Below are 18,667 nucleotides of genomic sequence, written 5' to 3'. Positions count from 1 at the left end.
CTCCTAGACCCAGGCGATTCGACTCTGTCCTGCAGGGTCGCTGTGAGTCATCGTCTCCATGGCAGATGCTCCATCTCATAAAGCTTTTGTCTTATAGTCCGTGTTGTCTGATAAATGATGGAAGAAGTTAGTATTTGTCCAGTAAATTTTTTCCCAGGCTTTGCCTTTCAGCCTACCCAGAGCTGTAATGTTTAGGTAGATATTTTTTAATCATTTTATTAGGGACTCATACAACTCTTTTCACAATCCATACATACATCATTTGTGTCCAGCACATTCATACATATGTTGCCATCATCATTCTCAAAACACCTGCTTTCTACTTGAGCCCTTGGTATCAGCTCCTCATTTTTCCCCTCACTCCCCTTTACCCCCTCCCCGAGGTATGTTTCTTATAAACCAAATATGTTGTTATCACATGCCATTGAGAGGATTTTCAACACAAGGTTTTTAAATCCAATCTAACAATCTGTCTTTTAACTGGTGATTATAATCAGTGAATATTTATTGTTATTATGAATATATTTCAGCATTTCTACGGTCATACTTTTTGTTTTAATTTTCCTTATTGTGGTTTTGTTGTTGTTTGTGACTTTAAATACAATAGATCTTGTTCCTATTGTCCTTCTCATCTCAAATACACTCTATTTTTCTACATACACATTATTTTTCTCTTTCCTTTCATTTCTGTTCCTGAAATTTTACCATACGTATTTTTACCAACTTTATTGAAATATAATTTAAATACCATGAAATCTCCCCTCCTCGTTTAAAATGAACAGTGGTTTTTAGTACATTCACAGAGTTGTGCTACCATCATGACTAATTCCAGAACATTTTCATCACCCAAAAAGGAAATCACATACACATTAGCAGTAACTCCCTATTTCCTCTCCACAGCGCTAGGCAACCACTAATCTAGGTTCTGTTTCTGGAGATTTGCCTCTTCTGGAAATTTCATATAAATAGAATCATCCAAAATGTGGTCTTTGGGGACTGGTTTCTTTCACTTAGTATTAGGTTTTCAATTTTAATCATGTTGTAGCATGTGTTATAAAACATATTTAAAGTCTAACATTAAACAATATCTTAAACTCCTTAAGTAGTGTAAGTAGTTTAAAACACTGCCCTCCAGTTTTAAGCAATATTGTTCAGTACTTGTTGTTAGTTGCTGTCAAATCAATTCCAACTCATGGCAGAATAGAACTGCTCAGTTGTATTTTTAGGGCTGGGGCCTTTCCGAAGCAGATTTACAGATCTGTCTTTCAAGATGCCTTTGGGTGAGTTTCAACTGCCAACCTTCTGGGTATTAGTCAAACACTTAGCCCTCTGTGCCACCTGGACCTCCTTGTCTGATATTATAGTTATTCCATTTTCTTTAAAAAAAAAAAAGAAAGAAACAGAGAAACCCATATTCTGTTATGGAGAAATCTCAATGTAACCTTTCATTTCTCTTTCTCTCATCCTATCTCTTTTCATTCCTTGCAACTCAGGTTGTGAAAACTAGGTTGTTTGCCCTATAGTTTCCCACAGAGTTCTGGATTTTTCAGATGCTGTGCCTGTGGAGTCATTTAACACATTCCTCTGTCCTCATCTTTTCTATAGGTTGCAGTTGTATGGGATTTAGGGTTCCTTTTCTTCTTAGCCTTACCCATTAAGTATTACTATATATTATCACCATCATCATTTCTTTACTGGAAATAGTTTTTAGAGTCTGACACACTTTTATTGTTTATTTGTGCACCTTCCCTTTTTATATTGCAGTATTATTCTGTAATCATTTTCTCTTTCATTTAGAAAGTTTTAAAAATGCTAGTAGAAAATATTTCCAGATTTTACTTACCTGAAATTGCCTTTATTTTATTCTTGTTTCTGAGAGATAATTTTGCTAGGTAGATAATTCTAGGTTAGCTAAAAAATATATTCTAATATTCTGGTAGCATTTTTTCTCAGAAGATATTATTCTGTTTTCATTGTCGATATTGAAAAATCTTCTTTCTTTTTAATTGTCACTGCAGTGTAACTAGGCCTTCCTTTCTCTCTGGATACTTCATTTTGGTCTGGCTGTACTGCACTTTCATTGACGATATGCTGCTAGGCCTGAGTTTCTTCTTTCTGTTTGACACATGTTGTGCTTATTAGACCTACGGAGCTGTGTGTTTATGGAAATTTTACAAACATTATCTCTTTACACATGGCCTTTTCTTCAGTTTCCCTACGCTTGCTTTCTAGGTTTCCGGGTAGAGCTGGTATACTGTCTCTTTTAAAGTTCTTTTCAGAATTTTCCATATCTTTTTACTCCCTACTACATCCTGAGTAATTTCCTCATCTAAATATTCTACTTCATTATTTCTCTTTTAATTTGTGTCTAATTAATTCATCAATTGAGTTATTTTGTTGATAATTATACTTTTATTTCTATGTATTCCACTTTTTATTTTTCAAGAACTATTACTTCGTTCCTAATTAAACTTTAATCTTTTCATGTAAAAATAATTTCTATGATTTTATTCTATTTTTGAAATTAATTCACACATAATTTTATTGTGTATTACATCAGACAATCTCATGATTTGCCATCCTTAGGAACCTTATCATGTTTTTGTTATTTCTGTTGACTTCCAGTCTTAGTGACTTATCTTCTCATGTGTTTACCAATGTTTACAGTTTATTGCTTAATTTTAATCTGTGGATGTTCAATGATTCTAAACTGGTCAGTGTAGGAAGCTTTTCTCCAGAGAGAATTTGCTTCTTCTGGTAACCAATCTAAGTTGACCTCAGCTTCTCCTTGAGGGCCTCAGATTTATGGCTCTCTTTCCTAAAGTAAGATAATAAACTTTAATTTATATAAACTCTTCCTAATATAGCTTATCTAACATTCCTAATATAGTTTATATAACATTGCTTTAAAGTAATTTTTATTCAGAGGGAAAATTTGTGGAAAATGATGATATACTTACATATGGAATCCCTTTGTGACTCAAGAGGTACTTTATAAATGAGACTTGACAGGGGAAAATGCTGATATTTTGGGGCCATGTTATTTTTTTATAGAACTATCTAATAATTAACTATGCATGATGTTACTATTTTTTCTATATTTCACAGAATTCCGTACTGGAAAAACTCAGCTTTCTCATACACTCTGTGGTAAGGATACGTAACAAGAATAGTGATAATAAAAATGACCATAGCTGGATTGTGATAAGAATTGTACGATCCCCCAATAAAATGATTTCTTTTAATGACCATAGCCATCACTTACCAAACATCTACTGCACATGGTTCTTTATAAAAACTCATGTCATCTGAGCACACTAACAAAGAAACTAAGACTCAGAGAGGTTAAGTAAAGGGTGCATGGATACACAGATACCAGGGCTGGTCTCTGAATGGGTCATGTTGGAGGTCGTGTTGTATATGCTGGTCTATGAACACTTAAATGGAAATAGGGAGGGAATATATATCTGTATTGGTGGGAAGAGGGATTCATTGACTCATTTTTCCCATTCTTTCTTTTCTATTTCTTTTTACAAGAATGCCATAAAATTTACTGAGTCCTGGAATGTATAACTTAATAAGGAATAAAATTGGCCTTAAGAACAAATTTTAAAAATGTTTTTTTTTCTAGAAAGCAAATGAATAAACATGTCTTCTTTTCACAAAGAAGCTACTCTGTAGTATGAATACTGTTGGTGGGTCTCTGAAGACCTAGCATTAACAGCGGCTGAAGAACAACCTTGTGGGAGCGAGGGAAGGGGCAGGCTTGGGAGAATATAATGTTAGACTGAGGGATATTTAATTCAGCTCGTACATTTGTTTGAGTAGTAAGACTTTATTATACATGTTAATTAAACTAGGGCTATAATGATTATATAAAACATGCATCTACAGGCTTGTCCACACAGAGACATGTAACCACACAGACTCAGAGGAGGATGAACAAGCCTTTGGTTTACTACTTGTTTCACAAGACTTAAAATTTAAAAAACCAGATTGATAAATAAAGTATGATTCTGACTCTTTAAAAAAAAGGAAGAAGAAGCTATTCTGTACTTTGACTCAAGTAGAAGGGGCATGACAAAAAGAGGATTCTGGAATCAAAATACCTGTTTCCATTCTTGCCTCTACCATGAATAGCTGTGTGCTTGTGAAAATTGCTATACATCTTTAATTTTTCCATCAGTAAAATAGGATTAACAACAATGTCATAGCTTAGTGTTGTTTTGAAAAATAAGTGAAATAATGCATATACCTGGTACAACGTAACTCCTTAGTAGACTCAATGATTTTTTATATTTGACATACATTGATATGTTACTTAAATGCTTTAAGATGCATAAATTATATTTGTGGAAGTTAGTGATATTTCAATTCTATTCCATTCTTTGGAAAAACAAACTTTCACAAATATCTCCCATTGTGAGAGATGTTGAAATCCTGCTAGAATATACTTAAATTTCACCACTGGTAATATTAAAACTCATAAAGCATAAAAACTAAAGGATTATGATTCTTTGTTAAATTTACTAAAAAGTAGCAACCAGCATAAATCTCATGTTAATGTATATACGCTTTATTTTTACAGTTTATTTATGCCTATTAATATTGATTAATTCTTTAATTGTGCCGTAGTGACAGCTCAACTTCCAGGAGCAGGTGGCTACCAAGGAGGAAAGATTATCTTCATTGATACAGAAAATACTTTGTAACCTTTTTTTAAAAAACAAGTTACTAGTACAGTAGTAATATAGGAATATTAACAACAAAGCAGAGCTTGTTTGTTAATAACTATGTAACCTTCCCATAAACCAACAATAAGAACCAAGTTCTCAAGACACATTTTATTTAATAAGAGTTCACTTTTCCAGATGGGTTTGGTATAAAATTGACAAAAGCAATACATGAAAAAAAGCAATACATGAGACATAAATTCTATATTAGTCATTGTTTTTAATAGGCCTTACATTTTAGAACAAGGACCTCTGGTGGCACAATAGTTAAGTACTCAGCTGCTAACAAAATGTTAAAGGCTTGAACTCATCCAGTCACCGTGGGAGAAATTCATAGGATCTACTCCTATAATGATGAGAGTCTAGAAAACTCCATGGGGCAGTTCTACTCTGTCACATGAAGTCACTGTGAGTAAAAAACGGATTCAAAGACACCCAACAACAACACATTTTCCAGAAAATTTATGCAGACAGTACAGAGTTTTCATATGCTCCCTTTCTACTACACGCTGTGTGCCTAACAACATCCTGCTTTCTGGGGGTTTGTTATAATGGATGGACTGATGTTGATACATTATTATTTACCAAAGTCCTTAGTTCACGCCAGGGTTCACTCGATGCATTGTACAGTCCTATGAGTTTTGAAAAATACATAATATCATGTGTCTCCCATTACAGTATCATGTAGAATAATTTCACTGCCCTAAAAATGCCCTGGGCCCCGGGTCCTACCTGATCATCACTCACCACCCTCTCTGGACCTCTGGCAATCACTGTCTCTATAGCTGCGCCTTTTCCAGAATGTCAGATAATTGAATCATTCAGTGTGTGTGTGTGTGCGCGCGCGCGCGCGTTTCCAGATTAGCTTCTTTCACTTAACAGTATCCATTTAAAATTCATTCATATTTTAGTTACCTCTGATTCTTTGATTTCCCAAAAGTTTTTGCTTATTGGTTTTTGTTTTTGACATAGTCAAATTCATGGTCCTGAAAAGCAGGGGAGCTATGTAGCAAAGAAGAAAAGAACAGAAGAGAAATGAGCAGAATCTATTAGATAATAGAATTGTAGTTTTAAACAAAGTGTAAAAGATTCCTAGAATTCAAGGCTGGAAAGATGATTTGAGTCTTAGCCACGAAGAGCTTTGAAACCAAATAGTAGGTGCAGTATTGTAGAGAAAGTAATGAGCACCTGACGTAGGTTAGAAGCAGTGGAAATAAAAAGGACAAAAGCTATTAGTTGGGAGAATTGAGGTGATGGTTGTATTTGATAGACAAAGGAGAAAAATTAGAAGCCAATCTCTGGGGATTTTTTTCTATCGAGCTAGATAGATTTTAGGAGCATGGTGATCCTATTGGGGAGTTCATAATTCATATAAAATGTGATACTTCCTTTTAATGTATTGATTTTGGGATACATTTGGTGGCATTTGGCAATGTGGGTCTCAGTTTGAGAAAGGGTAGTTCCATAGGAATGGAAGCAGAGAGTTTACCAGGAAAAAAAGGAAGAGAACTGAGAAAATAACTAGGATAGGTCTATATTTATGGAGAGGGAGCAAAAAGACACCCATAGAGATGGAAGAAATAGGACATCAGGTCATGAAGACAAAGAAAAGGGCATTTTCCAGAAGAAACATGTGGTCAGCAATAGAGTGATGTTGAAAAATACAGACTGAGAAACATCCCTGAAGGTGAATATTACAGTTTAAGAGAGACCGTGGTAGGATGAGATGATCGATGTTTGTTAAAACAAGCCTGAAGGACCTGAGGCAGTGCTGTCCAGTTGACCGATGAGTGGAAAACAGAGTACCTGGAAGAGGTGCCAAGTTCAGAGGAAAGGAGAGATCTGCACAAGTTTAGATAGCCGTTCACAATCTACCTCTCCAATCACATTACCCACGAGTGCCACTATTAGAGGCATTGGAATCAGTTTGGGCTCATTAGAGATCATTGTCTCTACACAATAAGTTGTTACTAAAATTTGAAAATATTACATATTAGTGATTATTTAGATCATCAAGATTCTTATTTCCTTATTTACTATAGTTCCTTGCAACTCTAATCATTGTCTTTCCTTTTAGAAAAGCACTTCAGGTGGTAAATTTTGAACCCTGGCTTATCTGAAAATACCTTCATTCTCTTACTATTAAATGCTGATTTGGTCAGTTCTGGGGAAATTAACCTAGGATATTTCTAACTTATTAGGTCTTTACTGCCTCTACCCTCACCTCTTAGTCATCCTGGATTCAAATCCTTTAAAGCTCTCATTTGAAGGTCTACCTCTTTAAATGATCTAAAATTATCTAAATTGGAAAGACTAGTCCTTCCCCAATTTTTTATTATACAATTTAATATCTAAACTACTGTGTTAAAGAAAAACCATAGAGCACTGTTCACAGAAGACTATTCAGAAATACCTGCCCTTCTAACTTAGGCCAGGAAGGCAGAATGTTGAAGAGGGTTTTAGCAAGAGGGACTAAGCTAGGATTCTCGTGGTTTTGGAAATAGTTGGTCAAGGATGATTCCCAGATAAGGGAGAAATGGTTCTTGCAGATCAACAGCAATTTGAGTTTTATCAAGAAGGATAGAGAGGAACAGTTAGGGACTAAGTTATATTCAAGAGGCAGTGGGAGAAACCTTTGTCTGGGCAAGGATATTGGAGGGCCATGATTGACATGCTCATTCCATCAGTGCCTCACACTTAATCTACTGCTTTGAGATAGTTGTGTTTTTTTAAATATTTATAATATATTTCCTTAGTAAATAAAGAGCTTTGGTGACATAGTGGTTAAGCACTGGGTTGCTAATCAGTTTGACCCCACAAAAGATGTGGCAGCCTGCTTCTGGAATGATCACAACCTTGGGGACCTGACTAGGCAGTTCTACTCTGTCCTGTCAGGTAGAAATGAACTAACAGCAGTAGGTTTGGTTTTAGAGCGTGATTGTCATATAGTCTCTATATACTTGGCAATTATTTAATATGTAACTGTGACCAATTGTTATTCAGTATTTGTAGATTGACTTAAACTCCTCCAGCTTAAGCCCAACTTGTAGTCTTCTGATCACGTAGTATCCACATTTTATAGAAGCTGATGTGGTGAAAATGTATTTATTGTCTTATCTCCAGGCTTATTGAAAATGTCTACTGGGTATTCTTGATAACAATGGAAGAAATTAGTGACTGTCATTAAAACTTTGGAGACAAGCAAACTCAAATCCTAAGAGAAACATATTAGCCTATTAGGATCTAGATAACTGGGAAATCCTAAAGATAATTCAATTAGACATTTATAAATTAGTTGAAAATGTCAAAAATAAGACTATAAATGGTCTTTGCTTTGGTTACTTCTAGTATGACCAAAGTCCAAAAGACCCACTGCCATCAAGTAGATTTAAACTCAAAGCAACCTTATTTGAAATTAATTATAATTCAGTCATATTATTTTCCTCAAATAGATCCCTGACAGGTACAGATAAGAGCTCTTGACACATGGAATCCAGGACAGATAAACCCCTCAAGAACAGTAATGAGAGTAGTGATACCACGAGGGCGGGGGAGGGGGGAGGGGGAATCGGTTGCAATGACTGACATATAACCACCACCCCCAGGGGGACAAACAACAGAAATGTGGGTGAAAGGAGACAGCAAATGGTATAAGATATGAAAATAATAATAATTTATCAAGGGTTCACAAAAGTGGGAAGGTAGTGGAGGGAGGGGAAATGAGCTGATACAAAGGGCTCAAGTAGAAAGAAAATATTTTGAAAATGATGATGGCAGTATATGTACAAATATGCTTGACACAATTAATGTATGTATGGATTGTACAAGAGTTGTATGAGCCCCTAATAAAATGATTTTTTTAAAATAATAAAAAATTTGATATCTTAATTTATTACTGCACTTGATTTCTATGACTTACCACTACTTAAGGAATTTATAATGGAAGCATAATGAAAACAGATGTCTGATACAGATAGACTTCAAGTGATCCTTAGAATACATCCTTCAGAGTACCTTTGCGGGCTCATTGTTGTTCTTCTTGCATAAGATAGTGTCTGTTTGAATGTGTTTTGAGAGTCAGTGTTTTGGATCCTTAATCTTGGCATGTTCCAGTCGTCCGGATCGCCTCCGGGACATTGCTGACCGCTTCAATGTAGACCATAATGCTGTACTGGACAATGTGCTTTATGCACGTGCATATACTAGTAAGTTGTTGTTATTGTTGCTGTTGTCAGCCTGTCAAGTCAGTTCCAATTCATAGCGACTCCATGTACAACCCACTGAAATACTGCCTGGTCCTGAGCCATCCTCACAATTATTCTTACGTTTGAGACCAGCCCCGTGCAATTGGATGGTTGGGTGATTTTAAGGTTGCCAGCACTGATTTATTATTTGCGTGATGCAATACTTTGACATTGTTGTCTCTTTTCCCTTTCTCTAAATTAATTAAGTCAGTATCCAGGCTTTATCATCTAGTAGATCCTTAAGTATTTAAATGTCCTCAAATTGTCCTTAGTCTTTATCTTTGAAATGGAGAATAACTTTGTTTCTTGTGAATGTGGAATTGGACATGTACCAGGGAGCTTCAAAAAGTTGGTGGAAAAAATCCATTATCTTTCCATTCTATTTTTCCCTGAACTATTTGAAACCCACTCATATGCTAAGGTAGAGTGAGAAATCATAAGTCATTGAGAGAATCCTTCGAGGACCAGAGCATCACAGATTTTTGCATGGCTCCCAAGAACAGGAATGATCTTCGTCGTCTGCGTCTCCAGGCTCCTGTAACCTTGTCTCACTGCATCTCCCATCAGGTGAACATCAGATGGAGCTGCTTGATTATGTCGCAGCAAAATTCCATGAGGAGGCTGGCATCTTTAAGCTACTGGTACAAGCTTTTATATCTGGTTCTCTCACAAAGCACATGATTTTTCCACTCTTGGTTTCTGTTAACATCTTCTTTCATCTCTAAATGTATTTTTATTTTTATGTGACCCTATGCAGATCATTGATTCAATAATGGCACTTTTTCGAGTGGATTTCAGTGGTCGTGGGGAATTGGCTGAACGGCAGCAAAAATTGGCCCAGATGCTGTCACGACTCCAAAAAATCTCAGAAGGTAGATCTTTTAAGCAAAATAATGCTACCAGAATAGCATCTGTGTTTATGGTTGCCAGGCAAGCTTTTCAGAGAAGCTCGAAATATAGCAAAAGATAATACATTATAAAAATCATGTCACCTTCATGGAACTGCAACTCTTTATATTGACTAGAAATACAAGTACTGAAGTTATAAGGCATCTAAATGATAATAATTACTTTAAATTAATTTCTGCTTTCAATGAAAAAATAGCATTATGTTCCTGTTTATGATATGAAATAGTGGGACAATATTCTTCAACTCTGAAACCTAAACAGTGAACTTTAATTTATATTGTCATCCTCTTCTTTCTTAATTTTATCACCCTATGTAGAATATAATGTAGCTGTGTTTGTTACCAATCAAATGACTGCAGACCCAGGAGCAACTATGACGTAAGTTCCCAGTATCCTGCTTTTGTATTTCATGTAGGGTAATATTAAGAGGATTAGAGGGTAGCAAATAGAAAATAACTTTAAAAGAATCAGTCTTGATGTGGGCACCTAAGTCACATTATTATACAGTGCATATTATTCATAATTGCAAATACAAGTCTAGGCATGCCTTCTTTTATTGAGCTTTTTTCTTTTCTGCACTTCACAAATATTGCATATATTTATTAACTGAAGGTTTGTGGCAACCCTGTCATGAAAATCTATTAGCACCATTCCCACCGGCATGTGTTCTCTGTGTGTCTCTGTTACACATGTTGGTAATTCTCACAGAATTTCAAACTTTTTCATAATGCTATTGCACACTTAATTGTAGATTATAGAACCAAAAAACTCACTGTCATTGAGTTGATGCTAACTCATAGTGACTGTCTTAGACTGGGTTGACTAGAGAAACAAATTCATTAACACTCAATATATGTGTAAGAGAACTTTATACCAATAAATAATTATGTATCCATAAAACATCCTTGCCCAGTCCAGATTAAGTCCATAAGTTCGATATTAGCCCGTGAATTCATCTTCAGACTCATGCCGCACATGCAATGATGTGGAAAGATCCAGGGTTCTGGCAGCCATTAGCGTGGCTCCATGTAGCTTGTTAACAGAATGGTGAAACAGACAGAGAGAGTGTGTCCCACCTCCAGGGAGGAAGAGAGGCTGTGTCCTTATGGACAGCTAGATACCACCCCTTCATTCTATTTATCAAGTTGACATGAAATTATGTAACTACCACAGTGACCCTATAGGACAGGGTAGAACCTTCCCCTGTAGGTTTCCAAGACTGTAACTCTGCACAGGAGTAGAAAGCCTCTCTTTTTCCTGAAGAGCAGATGGTGGTTTTGAACTGCCTTGTGGTTAACAGCCTAACTTGTAACTTCTACATCACCAAGATTCTTTAATAGATGATAATATAACATAAAATACCTTTTGTATGCATTGAGAAACAAAAAAATTGTATGGTTCACTTTTTACTGTGATTGTCACCTTATTGTAGTGGCCTGGAATCAAATTGGCAATATCTCTGAGATATGCCGGTACCACTTATTTGTCCAGAATTATTTTTCTTGAGGACTTTATAGAATATAGCAATCGTTTAACCATCTTCAGAGACACCTTAGGCTCCTCAGTTTAAGATTAACAAAATAAAAAATAAGACCCTAGGGTAATAAAAAATGCTGTTCCAGACAACTGACTTCTGTTACACTGACAGGCTCTTCACCCAAAACAACCTTAAAAGCAGCTTTCTCTCCATGAGACAGGCTTGTAAGAGGATCTATGAAGATGACCTCATACATTGCAATCTCATAACCCGCTGCACATACTGCAGTCCAAACAGCCTGATACTGTACCACAACAGACACATAGACCAATGGAACAGAATTAAGAAGGAAATCCATCTACCTTTGGACAGATGATCTTTCACAAAGGGCCACAAATCATAAAAAGGAAGGGATGCCTCTTCAACAATGGCACCTGAAAAACTGAAATTTGCAGTAAAATGAAATTGGGCCCATATTTCACACCACATTTAAAAAAACTTCAAAATGGATCAAAGACATAAATGTAAAATCTAAAGTGATAAAGATTATCAATAAAAATAGGCTCAGGTTTAGGGACTCTAAAACGTGGCATAAATATGTTATCAAACATAACTGAAAATACAGACATCGGAAGACAAACTAGATGAGCAGGATCTCCTAAAAACCAGATGCTCGTGAGCTACTAAAGATTGCTCCAAAGAGTGAAAATAAAAGCCACAAACGGAGGAGAAAATGTTGGTGGTGACCTATCAGACAAAGGACTAAGTGCTAAACTCTATAGAAAACTTCACCTCAACAACAAAAAGACAAATAATCCAATAAAAAATGAACAGAACATGAGTGAGATATCTCCCCCAGAATTACGAACAAAATTCAAAAAACCAAAAGAAATGCTTGTGTTGAGAGATTGAAACTTTCTTTCATTGCTGATGAGACTGTGAAATGGCACAAGCTACTGGATTCACAATCAATAATTATGGAAGCAGCAGTCAAGAGATAAAATGATACATTGCATTGAGTAATCTGCTGCACAAAGCCTCTTTACAGTGTTGAAAACAAGGATGTTACTTTGAGGACTAAGGTGCACCTGACCCAAGCCATGGTATTTTCCATCACCTCACATGCATGTGAAAGTTGGACATTGAATAAGTTAGACCGAAGAAGAATCGGTGCATTTGAATTGTGGTCTTGGAGAATAATAGTGAAATTACATGGACTGCCATAAGAACAAACAAATCTGTCTTGGAAGCAGTACAGCTAGAATGTTCCTTAGTGGCAAGGATGGCAAGACTTTGTTTCACATACTTTTGACATGGTCATGAGGGATCAATCCCTGGAGAGAGACATAGTAGGGCAGTGAAAGAGAAGACCTTCGGAAAGATGGATTGATACAGTGGCTGCATTGATGGGCTCAAACATAAGAACAAGTGTGAGGATGCCCCTTCTTTCTGTTATACATAGGGTCACTGTGAGGCAGAACCAACTCAGTGGTACCTAATGACAACAAACAATTTATGGTACATACACACAATGCAACCTAAAAGAATACCAATGATCTGTGAAACTTAACATGGATGAACCTGGTAGATATTATGCTAAGTGAAATAAGTCAATCGCAAAAGGACAAATATTGCAGGAGATGAGTATTATAAAAAGTCAAGAAAAGGTTTTCAAGGTCCTGGATAGAATGGGAGAAAAATGTGGAACAAAATTCAAAATCATATTTTGAGAATGATGAGTACAATGAATGTACAAATGTGCTTTACACAATTGATGTATGTATGGGTTGTGATAAAGTTGTATGAGCCCCTAATAAAATGATTTTAAAATAAAAAATATAAATTAAAAAGAAATACAAAATCATAAAAGAGAACAAGCTTATTGGTCAAATAAAGACAGGGACATCCCTAAGACTATGGCCCTTCATCAATCTTCAGGTCTAGAACTGAACTCACCTCTGTTAGAATAATCAAATACTTAAGATCAAAGGGGAAGCACTGGCCCAAGGACAAAGTTCAGGGGGTTGGGGAGTGAGAACAGAAGACAAAGGAAAGAAATTGGATAACTGATGATACATTGTGAGGATGCATTACATGAATTGGAACAAAGCGTGTGACATGCTGAATGCAAAACTGATTGTTCTTAAACCTTCACCTAATGTACAAGGAAAATATTTGTTTTGAAAAGAGGTTTTCATGACAAACATTCTTTGATATTTAGCAAGGGTGGATGGGGAAGGGAGGGTAAATCACTAACTAGAGAATATATATGCATTTATTCACACTCATCTGTACATATATATCAGGAGTGAAAATAGTTACATAGCGACAGAACTGGCAGGTTTCAAAACCTAGAGCATCTGGTCAGCTTCCTAGGAGAACTTGCTAGAAAACTGACTCGAAAAGTAGCGGGTCTTAGAAACCTTAGAGCAGGTGTCCTCAAACTACAGCCCCCAGGCCACATGCGTCCCACTGAGGACATTTATCCAGCCTGCTGGGTGCTTTTGCCCCATTTGGTTTTTTTCACTTCAAAATAAGATGGGTGCAGTGTGCATAGGAATTTGTTCATAGTTTTTTTTTTGTTTTTTGTTTTTTTAACTATACTCTGGTCCTCCAACCGGTCTGAGGGAGCGTGAACTGGCCCCGCTGTTTAAAAAGTTTGAGGACCCCTGCCTTAGAGGGTCGCCCTACGTTGGAGTCACTTCATGGCAGTGATTCTGAGTGTTTTGAATTTTGAGAAACGATTAAAGAAAAATAAATCCAAGCTCTATTAAAGACGTCTTCTTGAAGAAACAGATCATTGCAGGCTATACTAAGAATGTTTAGAATTTGTTGAAGTATGTCTGCACAGAGCACAACAACCAATGGCTCTCCCTGAGAGAGAGCTCCCAGTGAGCAGGAAAGTAGTGGCTTTAAAGTAGGAAGGTCCAAAACCCAATCCAAACTCACTGCCATCAAGTTCATTCTGACTCATAGCCCTCCTATAGGGCAGAGTAGAACTGTCCCTGTGGATTTCTGAGACAGTAAATCTTAATGGGATTAGAATGCCTCATCTTTCTCCTGTGGAAAGACGGTGTTTTTGAAATGCTGACTTTGTAGTTAGCAGCCTAATTCACAACCCCCTACCTTACCAGGGCTCCCCTAAAGCAGGATGGTAACAATACATTTTGTCATCATTCAAAATTTGAGCATTATATATCTGAGCCATCAAAATAATCCTGAATCCATTGCTTCTCTTAAGATCTTTTCCAACAGCTCATTATTTTTAATCACTTTATTGGGAGCACTTACAGATATCATAACAATCCACAGTTCAATCAAATCAAGAAGTATTGTACAATTACTACCACAATCAGTTTCAATACATTTTCTTTCTTCTTAAACTCCTTGATATCAGCTCCCCTTTATCTCCTCCCTCCCCCACCCTACTCCCCAGGAACCCTTATTATTTTTGTCCCCTATAATAGTTTGTTGATAAAAAAATAGTTTGTTGAGGTTGTTTTGTTGGGGGTTTTTTTTTTGCCATATCTTACACAATCCAATATATCCATTTACATACAATCTGTTGTTCGATCTCATCGAGTAGAATTATACAGTCATCAATGCTATCAGCGCCCTCTCTCCCCCCACCCCCAATCTCCTACCCCTAGGGAACCAATACTCCTATTACTATTTCTGAAGAGTTATCTCTCTTGGCTTTCATGTACTGAATGATCTTAAATATACAAATGAACATACATAAATCTAACTTGATTAATGAGGTAAAACAAATAAAAACCATAATAACAAGGAGAGGAAATATTAAAGAACTAGAGGATTATTATGTGGTTCATCAGTGCTGTACCACACCCTGAATTTATCATCCCTTCTATGTGGCCCTTCTGAGAGGGACTGTCCAATTATCTTACATACAGATGGGTTTGGGATCTCCACTCCATCCATGCCCTACACATCAATTTGGTTGCTTGTTTTTGAATATCCGATACCTCTTCCCATTGACACCTCATAATCACACAGGCTGGTGTGCTTCTTCCATGTGGGATTTGTTGCTTCCCTGCTAGATGACCTCTTGTTTAACTACAACCCTTTAAGACCCCAGACACTATATCTTTAAGGAGCCAGACACCATCGGCTTTCTTTACATTTGTTTATGCACCCATTTTGTCTTCAGCATGTCAGGAAGGTGAGTATCATACAGTGCCACATTATTAGAACAAATCATTCTTTACCTGAGGTGAGATTTAAGTAGAGGGCCAAAGTCCATCTGCTTCCTGTTTCATTTGAATATATATACATACATAAACAAATACACATATATTTATATATTTTTCCTTTCTCTTTTCTCTTTTATTTCCTCCTATCCCACTATTATGTTTACCTGTTTTTCACCTCTCAGTAATTCTTCCCAGATACAATTTGATTGATTAAACTCAACCACAAAAGCTACACCCTCCTCACCATCAATTTTAGAACACTTACTGTTACCCTGTACCCATAATTATTTCTCCCCACTCACCTTTCCCCTCTCCCCTCCCACAGCCCCCAGGAGCTGTCAGACCAGTCACTGTCTCTGTAAGATTGCCTATCCAGCCAATATTATATAGATAAACACGAAAAAGAGCAAGTCAATCAGTCAACATACAGATAGTTACAAGATTAGCAGGGATCCTGACATAAAGCAGATGAATATATCTCTGTTAAATTGAGAGGGCATACACGTCAAACTTTTTAAACAGGGATCCAGTTCACTGTCCCTCAGACCGTTGGAGGGCCGGACTATAGTTTTTTTTTTCAAAAACTATGAACAAATTCCTATGCACACTGGATGAGTCAGCTGCTAAGCAGGACAGGCAGCGGTGGTAAAAACATCCGGTGGGCCAGATAAATGTCCTCGGTGGGTTTCATGTGGCCCGCAGGCTGTAGTTTGAGGACCCCCTAAATCAGTCTAGTTCCCCTTTCTTCCAGAGCCACATATCACAGGCCCCTCTTACCTAACTCATGCACCCTTTTAGTCTCTGGTGTTTGTGTCCAACAGGCGAGCATCCTAAATGTCTCCATTGCTATTCCTGCAGTCAGGGATGGAGCAGTCTAGTGACCCCACCTCCCAGTTATGCTTTTAGACATTCCGTGAGTAATCCCCAACCAGATCAGATGAGGTGCACAGCCATGTCCCCTGAGTCAGAAATCCACAATCAGGATACTTCGGAGAATTCATGGCTTTGCTCCCATCACTGGTGTGTTGCGTTCTCCTCTTAATTTTCCCCTGTGTGTGGTCAGATCGGCTGACCACCCTGAGCAGTATATTCAGGGCTGACCTCTGCAGCACTGTCATCTAGGGATAGGACCTCAGATCTCAAGCCGAGGCCAGCCCTGCAGTCATCTCTGGGAGTGAACAGGAACATCGCCCTCAAGGAGTGGCACACCAGAATGAGGTCTACTCTCGCTCTCCCTTTCTTGTAGAGATTTAAACAATACCCTCCCCTTGACCAACAGCTCTATATTTAGGACATTTGAACAATTTAGAACAAAGAAAAGTTGCAAGAGGAGTAGACATATAATGAATACATATACCGATAACTTCTATTCATCAATTTTATGATTTTTCCACATTCTTTCTCTACACACATGCACACACCACATGCATACACCACATGCATGGTAATGTAGAGAGTCAACAAAAGAAAGGAAGACTGAATGAGATCGAATGACATAATGGTTACAATAATGGGCTCAAACACAACTGTGAGACTGTTTTAAGATTGGGCTGAATTTCTTTATCTATATATAGGGTCACTATGAATCATAGTTGATTCCACACCACTTAGTAGCAACATCTATGAGTGACACACACATATACGAGTATGTGAGGGTAAATTTTAACAAATGTAACTGGGGGTATAGCTCATACAGACGTAAGTTGAAATAGGGAGAAACAAAAAAAAAATGGTTTAGACATCTCTGTCATCAGTGGATGGCTGCAGACAAATTCTCTCAGTCCTGGTTTTCTTAAAGTTCCTCCAAAAGTCAGAGTGGAGGGCCAGGGGGTGATGGGATGAGTGGAATCAATCAAGCCAGTGACTTCTGAGGGGAGCGGCTCTGCTTAGAGAGAAAGCACTGCAACCTTCAGTCGGGAGTATAACTCAGTGTAACGAAAACAAAATCTTCACAGCTGAACCAATGAGCAACAACCTAATACACAGAGAATAGTGGAGTTGGCAAAGATTTCATTTTTACTTGGATCTACAAACAATGCTTGTAGAATAAGAAATGAAACAACGTACGTATTAGGCAAATCTGCACAGGCCTCTTGAAAGAGCAAAGATGTCATTTTGAGGGTTTAATTGTGCCTGATCCAAGAAGTCATGGTATTTTCAATTATCGCATATGCATGTAAAAGCTGGACAGTGAGTAACACAGACTAGAAAAGAATTGCTGCGTTTGAATTATGATTTGGTAAAGAATATTGAAAGTTCCATGGACTGCCAGAAGAACTTGGAGGAAATACAGCCAGAATCTTTCTTAGAAGCAAAGATGGTGAAACTTAATCTCATGTACTTTGGACATATTATCAGGCGAGATCAGTCCCTGGGAAAGGACATCATGCTTAGTAAAGTAGAGGATCAGCAAAAAAGAAGACTCTCCAGGAGATGGGTCGACTCACTGGCTGCAACAACGGGCTCAAACAACAATTGTGAGGGCACAGGACCAGACTGTTGTGCTCTGTTAAAAATGGAGTTGACCTCTTGAGTTGGGTTCTCTACAGGAGTAAAACCAGTGAAGCTTACGAATGTATAGAGAGAGGACTCACTCTCACTCTCACTCACTCACTGACTCACTGAATCACTCTCACACACTCAAAAAAAAAAAAAAAAGAGAGAGAGATTGAAATTTATATCCAGAAAATGCCTCTGGTTGGGGGCTGCACAGTGAATGAACCCGAAGTCAACAGGTCAAATTGGCAGGCCACTGATGATGCCCAGGATCAGTAGGCAATATGGCAGGCCAAGCTTTTTCTGTGTGAGGGTCTTGTGTTGTTTAAAAGGTTGAACATTTCTGGAAGGATACTACATGAGCAATGATGTAGTCTTCTCAGTGTATCACACTAGGCACATGATGCCAATTTATTCCATTATTACTGATGTTGAAACTTGGTGATGCTATTAAGACGGTTCAGAGATTCTTCCATTGTAAGAGACCTTTTTTTTGCCTTTGTAGTTAGTAAGTAATGTGTGGGGTGATCCTTTGAGACTATATAAATATCTTGTTCCCTTTGATTTTTAACATCCATTGAAGATTCTTGGCTA

General features: G+C 37.3%; 1 protein-coding gene across 1 annotated transcript in view; it reads left to right on the top strand.

Moving 5' to 3' along the window:
* The window catches only part of DMC1 (DNA meiotic recombinase 1), a 50,607-nt gene that overhangs the window by 18,809 nt on the left and 13,131 nt on the right, over positions 1-18,667 (top strand). The window contains exons 7-12 of the mRNA XM_075552667.1: positions 3,109-3,150; positions 4,636-4,708; positions 8,847-8,938; positions 9,545-9,618; positions 9,735-9,849; positions 10,204-10,264. Of these exons, the coding sequence (XP_075408782.1) occupies positions 3,109-3,150; positions 4,636-4,708; positions 8,847-8,938; positions 9,545-9,618; positions 9,735-9,849; positions 10,204-10,264 (457 nt within the window). The remainder of the gene's footprint in view (positions 1-3,108; positions 3,151-4,635; positions 4,709-8,846; positions 8,939-9,544; positions 9,619-9,734; positions 9,850-10,203; positions 10,265-18,667) is intronic.

The sequence above is a fragment of the Tenrec ecaudatus genome, chromosome 6 (assembly GCF_050624435.1).
Source record: "Tenrec ecaudatus isolate mTenEca1 chromosome 6, mTenEca1.hap1, whole genome shotgun sequence".
NCBI classification, from domain to species: domain Eukaryota; kingdom Metazoa; phylum Chordata; class Mammalia; order Afrosoricida; family Tenrecidae; genus Tenrec; species Tenrec ecaudatus.
This window is presented reverse-complemented; position numbering and strand designations above follow the sequence as displayed.